Source organism: Pyrus communis, chromosome 9, assembly GCF_041283825.1.
Source record: "Pyrus communis isolate YQ-2024b chromosome 9, ASM4128382v1, whole genome shotgun sequence".
Taxonomy (NCBI): Eukaryota; Viridiplantae; Streptophyta; class Magnoliopsida; order Rosales; family Rosaceae; genus Pyrus; species Pyrus communis.
This window is the reverse complement of record NC_142573.1, coordinates 1,876,003-1,891,576: the sequence shown is the minus strand read 5'-3', so window position 1 is coordinate 1,891,576 and position 15,574 is coordinate 1,876,003. Positions and strand designations below refer to the sequence as shown.

General features: G+C 39.3%; 2 protein-coding genes and 1 pseudogene across 3 annotated transcripts; 1 reads left to right on the top strand and 2 right to left on the bottom strand.

Annotated features, from left to right (window-relative positions):
* The first annotated feature begins 656 nt into the window (after nucleotides 1-656).
* On the top strand, nucleotides 657-2,993 carry LOC137740813 (U-box domain-containing protein 40 pseudogene; annotated as a pseudogene). The gene has a single exon (XR_015966511.1). The product of XR_015966511.1 is annotated as a U-box domain-containing protein 40 pseudogene (transcript).
* Nucleotides 2,994-5,600: 2,607 nt separating this feature from the next.
* On the bottom strand, nucleotides 5,601-6,933 carry LOC137739659 (peroxidase 31). The gene has a single exon (XM_068479313.2). It carries the CDS (start codon nucleotides 6,787-6,789, stop codon nucleotides 5,806-5,808), a length of 984 nt encoding a protein of 327 aa, XP_068335414.1. The 5' UTR covers nucleotides 6,790-6,933; the 3' UTR covers nucleotides 5,601-5,805.
* Nucleotides 6,934-10,785: 3,852 nt separating this feature from the next.
* On the bottom strand, nucleotides 10,786-14,906 carry LOC137739069 (senescence-associated carboxylesterase 101). Its single transcript, XM_068478551.2, has 4 exons — nucleotides 14,372-14,906; nucleotides 13,135-13,489; nucleotides 12,198-12,755; nucleotides 10,786-11,977 (listed from the first exon to the last, which is right to left on the bottom strand). Exons 1-4 carry the CDS (start codon nucleotides 14,380-14,382, stop codon nucleotides 11,108-11,110), a joined length of 1,794 nt encoding a protein of 597 aa, XP_068334652.2. The 5' UTR covers nucleotides 14,383-14,906; the 3' UTR covers nucleotides 10,786-11,107.
* Nucleotides 14,907-15,574: the final 668 nt, after the last annotated feature.

The following is a 15,574-nucleotide window of genomic DNA, read 5'->3' as shown; positions in this document are numbered from 1 at the left end:
TTGTATTACTAATATAAATGTATTACTGTCGGTTATAACCGACAGTAATACATTTATACTAAATAATACAAATGTATTCCTGTCGGTTATAATTGACAGGAATTCTTTGAATTTTTTTTTTAACAGTTTTATTATTATTTTTTATTTACAAAAATTTTCCTATAACTTCTATTTTTCATTTTTTTTTAAATTCTATTTTTTCCTATAACTTTTATTTTACAAATTTGTTTCATATATATTTTTTTTAATTTCATTTTTTCCTATAACTTCTATTTCACAAAATTTGTTTCATTTTATTTTAAATTCTATTTTTTTTCCTATAACTTCTATTTCACAAAATTTGTTTCATATATTTTTTTTTAATTCTATTTTTTTCTATAACCTCCTAAGCTATTATACAACATTAAATTAAATTAAGTAACATGAAACAACATTAAAATTATACAACATAAAAAAAAAACATTTAACAACATGAAACTTAAACAACATTTAAGTTGTAGTTTTTAAATAATAAATTATGTTTGGCCCTATGGTCCTTTGGCCCTCGGTTGGAGACGGTTTTTTGTGACAGGGCTAAAACGAGCCCTCTGGCCCTCGGTTGGAGACGGAGGCAAATATGACCATGTACTATTCATTAAAATATTAATATATTAGAGAATCTTAGAGGATCATAGGGCTAAAACAAACCCTCTAGCCAACCCTGGGTTGGAGATAACCTAACCAGTCATGAGAAGCTCGAGGGAAGCACACTCTACAAGGGAAATGAGTTACTTACAACACAAGCGAAGCCGCAGGAGAAAAACAAGAGATTGGGTTGCTGATATAGCTCCAGCATTTGTTTTGTGATTCAGGCTAATTTCTCCAAACCAGAGGAATCGGAATCCCATTCCTTTTCCCAGTCTCCTCTATCAGACAAACAACACCAACCTTTCTCTCTCTCCCTCTCCCTCTCCCGCCGTATCCCCACCAAACTCTACCTTCAAGCAAGCTCCATATCTCTGCTAATCCAAATTATCCAAAACATAATCCCATCGGATTAGGCCTCTCAAAGTCGCTTAAATTTGAATTAAGGATCATGGGGTTTAGGCATAATCCTTACTTAAGCTTAAAGCTCAGAACTTTCACTCCCATAATACAGAGTTGAAGAAAGTAGCTTACTTTTTTCAGGTATGGAGTTTCAGGAAGCTATGTTGAAGCTGATGGTCCACAAATCAAAAGAGAACGAATTGGCTTTCGCCACGCCGGAAAGAGCGGCGGAGATGAGCGGTGCAAGCCCGAGTTCCCGGCGAAAATGGAAGCTTTTTCAGAGGTCGTCGTCGGCAATTCCGTCGAAAACTTCAAAGCCGCAAGCTCCCAGAGAGTTCCTCTGTCCAATCTCCGGCTCTCTGATGGCGGACCCGGTCATCGTCTCCTCCGGCCACACCTTCGAGCGCGCCTGCATCCAAGCCTGCAAGTCCCTCAGCTACACGCCCGCTCTCCCGGACTCTCCGCCGCCCGATTTCTCCTCCGTAATCTCCAACCTCGCTCTCAAATCTGCAATTCTCAGTTGGTGCCGGAAGTCCTCGGTCGATCCTCCCAAGCCCCTCGATGTCGCCTCCGCCGAGAAGCTCGTCCGCGCCTCCATTGCTTCCCGGAACGAAACCAAGCTCCAAAATGGCGTAGTTTTGGAGAATCAGTTGCTGATCAACGGTGTTAAGGATACCCCTACTGTGAATTTCGTCCACGCGGCCACCGATCTGACTCGGCGCCCGACTCACTTCCACTCGAGCTCCGACGAATGGGTCACCGCGGCTCCGCCTCTCCCGTTCTCAACTCAGCCGAGTTGCTACTCATCTCCGTCGTCTTCCTTCTCGGAAAACGAAATCCTAACCGTTAACGGCAACAGTAATCCCTCCCGCTCTGTAGAAGAAGACGAAATCTCGATCAAGCTCAGAAGCTGCCACGTGTTCGAAATCGAGGAGGCCCTGGCTTCGCTGAGGAAGATCACGCGGACCAGAGAGGACGCCCGGGCCCGACTCTGCACCCCGCGGTTGCTTTCCGGCCTCCGCCCTCTGATTATATCCAGGTACACCGCCGTTCAGGTGGATTCCGTCGCAGCGTTGGTCAACCTGTCGCTGGAAAAGTCAAACAAGATTAAGATCGTACGGTCAGGAGTCCTCCCTCCTCTGATCGACGTGCTCAAGACAGGATCCCGTGAGGCGCAGGAACACGCTTCCGGTGCGTTCTTCAGCTTGGCACTTGATGACGACTGCAAGACCGCGATTGGCGCATTGGGCGCGTTGCCGCCTTTGCTGCACTTACTCCGGTCCGAGAGCGAGCGGACTCGGCATGACTCGGCACTCGCATTGTACCACCTCTCACTAGTTCAGAGCAACCGGTCCAAGTTGGTTAAGCTAGGGTCGGTTCCGGTTCTGTTGAGAATGGTAAAGTCGGGCCACATGACGGGTCGGGTATTGCTCATATTGTGTAATTTGAGTTTGTGTGCGAACGGGCGGGCCGCGTTGTTGGAATCGGGTGGGGTGGAGTGTTTGGTGGGTGTGTTAAGAGGAAACGAGTTTGACTCGAAGGCGACTCAAGAGAGTTGTGTGGGCACATTGTATGGGCTGAGTTACGGCGGTTTGAGGTTCAAAGGGTTGGCGAAGACGGCGGGGTTGGTGGAGGCGTTGAGAGAGGTGGAGAAAAAGGGAAGCGAACGGGCGAGGGAGAAAGCGAGAAGAATGTTGGAGATGATGAGAGGGAAAGAGAAGGAAGAAGAAGAAGAAGTGGACTGGGAGGAATTGCTCGACTCGGGGTTTGGGAGTCGAACTCGGTGTCAACCCGGTGGTGGGTTAGGCGGGTTGAGTGCCAACTCATCTGAATTTTGAGTACATAATTTGGCGCTTTTTTAGATAAAAGTTTTTCGGCATTATAATTTTTGGATTGCTTTCAATTTATTTCATGTGTTCTCAATCTGAACAAATATTAATAGCATAGTTTACTAGCTTTAAAATTAAGGAATTGTTAGTAGCACTCTAAAAATCTCATTCTACACTCCAAACTTTCTATATTAGGAAAGAAAAATACACTTGTGAGGAGTGTAAAATGAGATTTTTGAAGTGCCAATAACACTTCCCTAAAATTATACCAAAAGCATAATGAAGTCTCATTTTCTTCACAAAATTGAAAGTTTTTAGGAGGTTCTATATTTAAAATATCTTTCGACGTTAAGAAGAGAGATGTTGAGTACCATTTTTATTGCGTAAAATTAGTTTAAAAGCAGTTTATGTTTTTTGGATTTTGATTTTAGAGGTGTTGGACTTCACATTATGCGATTTGTGATGTAGGGCTTGAACTTGTGACATTTTGGACCTTGAATCTGTGTGTCGTCATGACTTACATATAAAAGCGCTTTCTGGAGAGGTACGTGACTTGACGTGATAAGAGTTATGTTGTTTTATTATTCTTTAACCAAGCATAACCCGAACAAAGCATAATTCTAAAGTTATGGGTTGCCGGACTGAAGAGTCCCGTCCAGGTTAATATTAGACAAGCCCGATGGCCAATCCGGACCACCATAGTCCCTGGGCCATCTTTACCATCCAACCAGCCTCACATCTTCTTAGTAGTAGTGGGCCCAATCTTCAGCTTAGCTTTGGATGCCGCATCTGTAGTCAACTTTCGTTGGATTTCGAGTTTCAACATCCAATGACATTCTGTTTAAAAAATTGCATTTAAAAAGATATTTGATGAGGGACAAGAATCATCTCCGGATTCTCTTTGTGAAAATCTAAATATTCATTATATATGTGCAGTTAATTTTTATTAGGTATTGTTTATATTTAATTTTAAATAAAAATTTTCAAATAATTTTTAATCACACGATATACGATGAACGGACATTTGGATTCCTACAAATAGACTCCGCATAGGATCCTATTCCATTTTATGGAGCCCATGCTGAAAATAGTCATTGACTTCAACTGGATTAAAGCAAACTAGCTGTGATACAACGAACGAAGAAAATTAATTGATAATATGAAAAGTAGACAATTCTTTCTAAGTCTTTGTATAGTTTGGTCCCTTCCTGATGTGAGATTTTATCCTCACATTGTCACAAGCTCTTTCAGGTGTGATAAATTTTTAAGTCAAACATGTGGACAACCAAAATTAAGTGATGTAGAGTACATGTGGCCGTTGAACTTCACACGTGGACCAACCTGCTTTGATACCATGAAAGAAGTCGAGATCCTGCCCTAAAATCAATTGATAATATGAAAAATAATCTAAATTACTTATAAGTTCATCAAATGCTTCTTCTCTTATCAATATGATAATGATTCCGAACATTTTTAAATGTTTTTTGTGCCCCAAAAAATATCAATATATGATACACACAAGAATATAAAAATGATTAAAACCCAACTCAATCACAGAGATTGGCTCCCTATATGTTGATTGAGAACAAATTCATATTCTCGCCTGATCTTATTTATGAGGAACTTTAAACGAACACTATATACGGATCTTCATGATGTCCACCAAAAGAATGCGGAGAGGATTGTGTTGGATTGAGAACAAGGCTTCTCGGAAGAACAATCATTATATACTCATATAATAATTGGACCCCACATGACCGACTGACAGATGTTTCTAGTTTGACTGTAACCTTCTCCTCGTCCCCCTCCTCGACGAGAAATTTTTAGTTGTGACGGGAATACGGATGGTACACCACGTGTTTTTATGCAAGTGGTGGAAAATTTTAATTTTTAAGTTATTAATATTTTAACACATATGACCCACCATTTATATTGAGACACGTGATGTACCATCTCGTGTGACGGGAACACTGAAAAATTTCTCCTCCTCGACATGAGAAGCTGTTTTCCCAAATTTAAAACCCGAGCTTTGGCACATAAATTACTCGACGCACATGCAAATTTGCATACGGACCATTTTAAATCAATTTCTTCTTGTTTTAGAAAACATCTAAACTAATTTCTAAATAAATAAATTATCGAACGAGACGTACAGAATAGACAAAATTCAATTAATTTGTTCATCATTAAATTATAATATTTTTTAATGGGAGCTGAAATGCTAGCTAATTGGTTAATTGCATTCGACTATGCCATTTGCTGCCATCGTGTATCCACAAACGCTCTCCCGTAAACCAAATCCCAAAGTAATAGCTAAATTAGCTAGAGCATCGTTTTTTTTTTTTTTTTCTTTTTCCCTTCCTTTCTGTATTTACGATCTATTACAGCTAACTTTTACATGGATTTGAAGCAATATAGGGTCGGGTGTGATGAAAATGAAAAGCAATATCATGCTGATATAAAGGTGCTAACAAATAACTTAGTTGAAATATTCGAGCTCAAGCTTTTCTCCTCTTCACTCGTAAGTTTGAAAGTCATTCTCGCAATTTGCATTATATGAGCATATATCAATTGAATAAAACAAATGTATAGGTAATCAAATTACAACATTTCTCCATTACCTTAATTAAACCGCACAATTTCCAAAACCAAGACACTTAAACAGAGGCACTAGTGTACAATACGGGGATTTACCATAAAACCAAAACTACTGAAGAAAATTGGATGCAATTTTATTTTGCAGAATTCACAAAAAAATGTATATTTATGAAATATCCCCTTAACAAAAATAAATAAATAAACAAGTATACATATTATCATTTCTTCTCACAAATATTGGATCTCACCACAAAATGCACTTAAAAAAGCACCCAAAAATAAAACAAAGAAATTAAAACAAAGTCTTTTTCTCCTTTTCAAATTATTTAAATGCGAATCGTAAATTAATTAATTAATAATTAGACTTGTCGCATCTGTGCCTAATCTCTCCCCGCCTTCCGGTCTGAATCCCTAACACGCCGAGCTTCTCCATCGCCTTGGCAAAATCCCCGAAGAAGCGGTTCTGGTCGTTTGCGTACAGCTCCACAAACGGCCGCGTCCTCGCGTCGTCAAACAGCGCGTGGTCCGATTTCAAAACCCCCAACCCCTTTGGTAAGTTCTGGAAGTAGACATTGTCGAATTTGTTCGGCGTCATAACGTCGTTAAATACGGATAGAGTTGGGTTTGTCTTGAAATCCGCGCATGCCCGCTGCAACCCGGACGCGAATCTCGGGTTGTAACTCGGGTCGGACTGCGCTGACTTGCTGTAGTTGTAGATCGCGGAGCTGAACTCGCTGCAGTGGGAGAACCCGATGGTGTGGGCCCCGCTGAGGGCGACCATTTCCTGGACGGAGAAGCCCCTGGACCCGAAAACCTGGATGAGCTGGGAGATGGACATGGCGGGGCGGGGGAGGTTGCCTTCGACGGCGGAGGCTTTGGAGAAGCGGCCATCGCGGCGGCCGAGGGGGACGTTGTAGAAAGGCCCCCCCATCATGGTGACGAGATTGCGGGTGGCGACGGCGAGGATGTCGGCGCAGGAGACGGTGTTGGGGCAGGCGAGCTCGAGAGCGGTCTTGGCGCGGACGACGACGTCGAAGGCGTCGCCGGGGAGGGAGAGGTTGATGTCGGCGTCGCGCTCGGCCTTGTTGAAGGGGGTGGAGGAGAGGAGGATGGAGGCGTCGCAGCCGTTGGCGAGGCAGTCATGGAAGAAGAGGCGGAGAGTGGCGGCGGCAGTGGTGGGATTCATGATCTGCTTACTGGTGACGGTGTCTTGGACAATTTGGGCGAATCTCGGGCACGATTTTTGGTAGTAGTTGGTGTAGAGTCGGGATTCGGCGGTGGGGAGAGTGGTGAGAGATAGTAGAGATGTGAGGAGGACAATGATGAATGCCGCCATGCTTAGCTTCTCTCTGCAGCTGCTGCTGCTTCTGCAACTGCTTCAGCTGGCGGGCGGTAGCTCGAAGGAAGAAATGAGCTTTTTGGAAGCTCGGAGGAGGAAGACAGAGAGAGAAATACGGAGTGAGGTCACGTGGTAGAAGAGATGGATTTACCGGGGGGGCTAGAGTGGGGAAGGGAGTGACCACGCGGCACTCTGTCCACCGTCAATCACGGGAATCGTGCTTGGGAGTAATGGACGGCCCACTTAAATTTTGGGTTGAACTTCGGATCAAGGCATTTGGAATGACGGAAATGCCCCTATTTTATGAGGAGGCATAATGTCTGCCCTCCTGTTTAGATGCCATTTTCATCCCTTCCTATTTGTGATGTCACGGTTAAATCAGGTTAACATTTTATATTCTTATTATTTTTTATCTTATTATCTTTGTGAAAAAATCAATATAAAATGTTAACGTGATTTAACCGTGATCATACAAAATAAAAGAATATAGAAGGGCAGACAATGTGCCTCCATTTTATGGAGTGATTGGGGACGACTTTTCTACCCTTCAATAATACTATGGTTGTGACATTGTATAAAGTCAATTATACGTTGACCGTGCCTAGCAATGTAGACGTGGCTTGTAATGACGTATTAAATTAGTTGTAGAATTGACAAGTTAAGTGAATGGGTAATTCATTATCATCTCATGTTATAGTTTAATTAATCACGCCTAAACCTTAAAGTTATCTAATCGCATAAAAAGTCTATTATGCATTGCAATGTGAAAAAGTTAAATTTCAGGTATTATCACAGGGTTATGTTATTTACACACTCATTTTTACTTTTCACACACCTTTTTCAATTTTTAGTTGTTGGATCAAATGAATTGAAAAAAATCAATAGCCAAAACTTAATCAGGATGTGTGAAAGGTAAAAATGATTGTGTGAATATTACTATTTGTGTCAAGATGCATATTGAGTGTAGCTAACTGTTCCTTAAACTTGAGAGTAACAAGTATTTTTTAGTTTGAATGTCACATTGTCGCGCTGTGTCATTTTTGGTCTAACACATGTCTATACTCTATTTTATGACTATCGTGCTTCCGAGAGGAGGCAATATGAGATGTCAACCTTTCATTTATTATTATGATACGCTTATTAATAACACTATTTGGTTACGAGTAGATGTGGTAAATCAACTTATTGAGTTATTAATGGATACCAGTTAAGATCCGTTTAATTTGATATCACCAAATTAAAGAGATAAGATTGGTAATGGTGATAATGGTGTAAGGTGAAATCAAACTATGAATGGATACTCATTAACAGCCCAATGAGTTGATTTGCCACCTCCAGTTAAGAGTGTTGTTAACCCCTTTTTACCTTTCACACACATCTATCAATTTTGATAATTGACTTGAAAGATTTGGAGATGATCAAATGACATAAATTAACAACGAATGCGTGAGACTTAAAAAAATATGTGTGGACAACATTACCCTTTGGTTAATCTGAGTATTGAACCGACCGCACCTCCATCCCCCTCAACAAGGTCGAGCACGACGCCAATATCAGCCTCTCCCTCCCTTAGCGAGGACTTCCTTCCTCCGGTTCCCAAAATCACCTAAACTATGGTCCACTTTGGGAATATTTCTCAAAGTTCGGTCATCAACGTACGATTGTGGTTATCCTGCACAGTTTTGTACACAGTACACACAACTTAGTTAAGAAAAACCCCCCAACTATTAGCAAGGGATTGTAGATATTAAATTGTCATTAAATGAAGGCTGAGATAATTAGGTGGAAACAGGGGAGAAAGGTTAAAAGGTTCAACGTTGTATCTGGCGTGTATATTGTCCGTTGCGTGATGGATCATGCAGCGTTAAAGCTAAACAGCGCGCTGAAAGCTCATCATTATCTCTAATCCAACGGTCCAAAGTCAAAGTGGCTGTTTTATCGGAAAGGAAATGGACCCCGCTCCAATTTGGACAAGCATTCCATTGAAACGTATAAATGGTGCTGATTCATTTGTATTTTCGAATCCAGGGGCTAATTGTGTGTTGTACTTAATCGAATAGTCGACCCAACCCGATTTTAAAAGGACGATATTGTCCATTTAAAAGAACAATTTATATGGAATGATTTTGCAATCACGTAGCATCTTGATCAATTTAACTATATAATGTGATGTAATGAAAAACTTACACACGTCGTTGATTTATTAAATCAGGACACAACGGTGGCGATAAATTTGTTCCATATTATTAGGGACAATGTTCGAAATTATCACAATAATTTAGAAATAAGAGAGTTTTTAATTGGAAGCTCATGAGTAAAAATCTAACACGCTATCTATTAAAATATTAAATCACATGTAAATTTGAATGATATCTCAATTTAGGCATGCTCCTCCTCGTTCATTTATGCATTAACGTATATTGATCCTATAAACATCATAAGATTCGTTTGAAAATCAAAAATTGAAAAGAAAATTCTGAAACCAATTTTAATTTTCAAAAAATAAAATAATAATAATAATAATGAGCAGTTAAACTTATAAAGATAAAAAACTGCTCCTTGCCCTCCGAGCAGAAAGCAGGAAAGGACAATTGCAGTAGGACCGGAAGAAACGAAAGTGGGAAACTGTTTGAATCAAAACAAAAAGGTTTGTTGAAAATTATTGAGATTGATGAGAACTGCATGTGGATGTGCATGTGCATGTGCATGTGGGTCCCATATCTAAGCTGGGTTTTCTTCCCATGTCTACCCTCTACTTTCCTAATATTTGGCATGTCAAATTGACAGTGTCTATCTAAATCACTACCTCATTTTAAGGAAGGGTATCATATCAAATTTTCACGATTTGAATCGTGTATTTTTTAAATTATATTTTATAGATTAACTTTGTAAAATATTAGTTAAATCGAAAATATTTAAAGTATCTAATTGAGTTCAAAAAAACTGATGAATGCATTGTTCTAATAAAACATTGAAATTTTATCGTGATAATTAAATTGGCAAATGGTTTCGGACTTGAATTTTTGCAAGAATGATTTATGAATCAAGATTTAGAAAATAGACAATTCGGATTGTTGAAATTCGATGTGGAGTGGGTCTCACAACTAATTTTTATTTTTTGAAAAAAATGGAGATCCCTCTCGACCTGCCTCACCCAGAGCATACATACATGTAGTTGTAAAATGTATATGTACTGTGTCACAAGTTGTACACTCATTTCTTCGTTTCTTACGCGTCACGTGACTACATTACATCAAGCTAATTTACTAGGAGATGGACTTACTTATCTCGAGATGTATACCATTTAGGGCGCGTTTACGTAACGGTAATGAAAATAAGAGGAATTGAATTGAGGATGAGTTGGAATGAGGAGAAGTCAGAATCAGATTCCTGTTGGAGCTATTTACTTAAATGTTCTGGAATCGGAATAGAATTTCATAAAACTGTTTACTAATTCAGCATAATCGGAATATAAACTAATATGATTACTAAAATGCCCTTATTCCAATTAAAATATTTTATGTACTTTAATGGGTTTGTAAAGGATAGTCTTGAAAATAAAAACAGTAAGTGAGGGCACAAAGGGAACAAAAGTGTCATTCCAATTACCCAAACAATCAAGAATTGGATTACCACCTATATCTAGGGAATCCAATTGCATCAATACAAGGAATTGAATTCCAAAATTTGTGTGGGCCCCACTGCTTTTTTGATTCCTCCATGTTTAGTAAACACTAGAATACTCTGTAATCGGAATTCAATTCTACATTCTCTTTTCGATTACTGATACGTAAACACACCCCTAGTTGCTTAATCACACGTTGCGTGCTATGTGAAAAAGCATCAGAAGGCATACACTATGGGATATGTAAATATTTCTACTTTAGCTTTGAATCCCAGTTCCACACTTTGTCACTTGGCTAAAATATGTATTTACTAGATCAAGCTTTTGTACTTTATAGGTTCCTATGAAGATTAATACAACGCAAACCATGACAAACGCCAAGTAATGTTGATTAGGGTAGCTCTCAAACTTAGTGAAATCAAAATACAACAAGCGTGATTACTGTTATGAAGTGGAAATTACAACATTATAATTGAAAACAATTCCCCCACTCATTATTTTTCTTACGAGAGAGGTTGATGCTAGAGCCCAAAACAACACGAAACCACAAACAAAAACATTCAAACGTAGTAGCACCAACAAGTCCTGCAAGTACTGCCCGTCCTTCTCTATGAAGATCGGGAGGAATACAGCAAAACTAATCTTGCTTTATCTGATTTCATTGCTTGCTTAAAACTTAATTATCTTGGATTATAGAACAGCAAGAACCGAGACCCCATCGGCATACCTGCGATAAGTGCGACGCTTCATGACATCTGTGAGTTCTGAGGAGTAGCTACTTCCCACAATCTCTTTATACTTGTTCCACCATCGCATGAAGCTGCTCTGCGCCAAGAAAATATCAGGTGTCACTGCGAAATTCTCGAGCGTATCCAGCACGTAACGCTCAAATTCGATCAGCTTTAGCTTGGCATCTGGATTACTTGCTAGTTCGTCGCACAAGATAAGCGCTTCCTCGACGTGCACCCAAAAACAAGAATCATCATTCAGACTAGAAGCCACACTCTTCGCTTTTGAGTTGGACTTGCTTGCGCTGCGCAGTTGCGGGTTCTCCCTTTCTTCCCTCTCTCTCTTTTCCTTCTTCTTTTTCTCCTCTTCATTGTACCATTGCTCCAAAAGAACGAAATGCCGAGGCCTTTCCTCTCTGTAATTTTTTCCACCTTCCTTGTAGTACTCAGCAATGTGAAGCGGTTCGATCATCCTTCTGTAATTCGTTCCAGCAAAAAGAAAACGGACACGCATTGCGGCTCCTTCTGTCTGGGGCTTGTTCGCAGCTTCTGTAACCGTGTCAAGCCAATAGTTTGAGAGCTTCTTCTTGTACTCTTCGGCATTAATGTCACTCGCGTAACGCTTGTTTCTGTACCTGTCATAGTATCCAATTCCCATGTCTTTGGACTCCTTCTTGTACCATTCCATGTTGGCCATGTACTTTTTAATGTCATTCAATTTCAAGAAAGAACTGTAAACCTTCGTCTTCTGGATCGCTATTTTACGTTCGTGAGTGACCATCTTTTTTATCAGACTTTCGAATTCAATTTTGGGTTGTTGCTGCTGCAATGACTTTTACAAAAGGAGTTAAGAGAAAAGTTAGTAGCTAGAAGTAAACATGGGATGTGATTTCCGCAAAACTCGTATTCTCCCATCGCACACCCGTGTTTATTTCTAGTCTTTGGATTAAATAAATCAAAGGAGAATCAAGAGATGGAAATAAACAGGTTTGTGCGGAAACCATTTCCCTAAATCATCATCAAATCAGATATTTCTGTTGAAAGTTTGATACCTGTGAGCTGAGAACTCCTAATATTGCTGCCAACTGTGTTTTAATTCCAGCTTTAAGTGGAACTCTATCCTCTTCAACCAACTCAAAGACATCTCTAGACAATGCCTTGGTCTTGAGATCATTCAAAATCTTTCCGTAATCAAACAACTGAGTCCCTGAATTCGGAACTGGATTTTGAACACACTGAGAGCTGGTTTCCACCAATAGTTGCAAAATGGCATCAGCGTCCTCAAAGCAAGAACCACCCGAAGAGGAGCACAGTAGGAATGTTCCGAAAGGCTTATAACCACTTGCTTGCGAAGTTAGGAAGACTTTAGGTACAGGATCATTGATGGAGGCTACATTCAAAAAGCAAGAAGTCCATGTTGAGAATTCCAACACACATTGTCGGAGTTTTTCGTCACCGATCAAGGGTGAACCGAAAGTGATGCAAAGGGGGCGTTTTGCTTTCGAAAAGTCGAGGCTTTCTAGCAGCCATAAGGTGAAAAGGGTAGCCACAGCACCTCCAAAAGAATGTCCAGTGATAACTATCCGTGAGGTTTTGCTGCTAGCTACCAGCTGAAATATTGACATAAAAGTTAGTCAATTACTGAATTTCTATATAATCAATTCGGAGAAGTCTTTACAAATAAGTTCCTCAAACTTCATTCATAGTAACAAAAAAAAATAAAAACACTTAAACTCGGTTTTGAACAAACAAAGAAAGGACTCCACTGTTAATATATCCGGTTCTTATAACTCTATAAATGAGGGATATATAAGAGTTTTTCGTTAACATTAACAGTTTGTCAAAGAAGCCAAACTAATTAAGTGAAATGTAATCTAGCAATATATATATATATATATATATATATGATTTTTAACTGTTTCTCACTATCATTAAGAGTCGTCAAAGCGGTTAAGCATTATCGGTTATCAGAGAGACAATAATACACACCTCTTTTCGCAAATTATCGAGGTTTTTGTGGTTAAATTTGAAGAATTCGATTGCCAATTCATTGACGGAGAAACTTGGGGTGTTTTTGCTGCACAAAAACTCAAAGAGAGGAAAATTTGCGTCCTTGAGAGTCAACGACGAAACCATCACTGGTTGATCGTGAGGCGTGACGGGTGAAGTAAGAAAAGATATGATGATGGTGTTTGAGTGCTTGGTTTCATTAATGTATAAGGCCATTTGTGCATTCGGATCAGCAGCTGTCTGGAGCTTTTGCTTCTGAACCGCGTCCCATGACTGGTGCAGGGGAGGAGAAGTCACCAGCACATTTGCTAGTTCAAGCCCAGCACTGCTAATTCTGTCATCACCAACAAAAATTTGAAGCAAAGTTAAAAGGAGGGTGTAAGCAAATAGCATCCAACTATAATAACAAACATGCTTGAAACTTCTGTTGAAATAGCTGAAAATGTCAGTCTAACCACCAAAAGTATTTTTAATTACACGACATTTAGTTGTACTTTTAAAATAATTAAAAGTTTTTTAGATAAAATACTTTTAGATTCCAAAAACACTTACAAGAAACATTTGAAGTGTTTTTCCAGGCTTTACTTATATTTTTAGTAAGAATTGATTTTAAAAATATTTCAAACAAGCTAGTTTTCTAGAGAAATTTCGTCATATTTCTAGCAAAGTGTTATTTCCGAAAATTATTGTTCATTGATCTTCCTCATTTCATTTGATCTGACGACTCAAAAATCAAGAGATGTATGACGAATAAAAATAAGTGCGTGAATAATACTACCTATTTCTAACAAAGCCACTTCATCAAATACTTGGAAGAATGAAATTGCACTTTGGTAAACTATAAGGACGATCATTAAGCTATTGTATTTCGTAAGATTCACTTTACTCATAAGCACTTATTATTTACCATGAACATATAGAAATGTTTATTAAATAATCAAGTGCCCTTCGAAAAAGCACTTGAAATATAGAAGTGCTTGTAGAAGGCGGACATAGCACATGCTTCTCCTAAAAGAGCTTATACCGTCTATCTAAAAGCGTTTTGCAAGTGTTTTTTTTGCCAGATTCAACCATAAGAACTTTTGATTGTTGAAAAAACACACTTTTAGCCATTCCAGACCATTTTCCGCTTAATCAAGATAACACAAGAAAAATCATGGCAAAGGATTCAAAGAAAAACAAGGATCGGAGGAGTTTGAAGTCGAAGTTGACTTACTGGTCGTTCATCTTCAAGCTTTTGCCGATCTGCTTAAAACACACGGTAGGTGGAGAAAACTGGATACCAGAATTGTCCTCCTATCTCTATTTATATAGAATAATTAATCCTATCGTTATTATTAATATTATGGACATCTTTCTCCCACCAATCAAAAGGCCCCACGACGAAACTTCCACCAAGTCGACGATGCACAGCAAAGTCTAGGTCGTCGTCAACGCAAATTGTTCCTAAAAGCTTCTCGGAGGGAAAGGGAGGGCCCTAGACCTTTGCCTTGATGCTTTTCCCCGGCTTCTCCTGTACGTTTACGTGTTAAAATTCAGGTTAATTATTCCCACTTGCATTATTTATTTCCTCTTGTACCCTGCAACGAATATTCGAAGCGGGTTAATATATTGCTGATTTTAACTGAACGTTCGTGGAAGGATGCAAAGAAATTTACAAAGAAATCTAACGAGTGAATCTGAGGGCTCAGGTATGGCCGTTGAGCGTTCTGTTTCTTTCTGAGTTCACCTACCAGCAATACAATATGGTCGTCTTTTTCTATTCTTTGCTTTTACAAATTACAAGGGGCAATCCTTGAGTTCGGACGCTCGCACGCGCGCAAGGAGCACATGGTGGGACCATCGGCAAGAATGGGTGTTTTGTGCGTTGAATTAGAGTATCTCTAATGTTTATCCCTATACTTGGTCCTTACCATCGTATGTCCTTAAAGTTAAGAACTTGGTGACTTTTAGCGGATTGGAACTCCAGTCCCTATAATATAGGGGACTGTCCAGAGACCCCAAAAAATACCTTACAATTAAAGATTGCGTAGAGATGTGTATGTAGATGGTATTATTCTTAGTTTTATATTGGAACTTTAACTTTTTTCAGATGAAGTTCCGAGCACGTGATGAGATTCTAGAATACCAGCTTCCAATGGGGCAGATGCCGTTACTTTTCTCATTTGTTGCTGAGAAAACAAGAGTTATGAAAGTATTTTTGGGGGTTTTTTTTTTTTTTTTTTTTTTTTGCTTTTTTACGGTTTAGATCAACTCCTGTGAAATTAACAATGATTTTTTAACTTGTAATCCCTAAATTTAAAGATTATACTATAAAGACACTCCTATTGGAACTAATTTTCTTTTAGGAACAAGTATATTCCTCTTAAGTTCGTAAATGAGTCTTCAAAATTAGTGGTGGGACTCTGATTAAAAATGC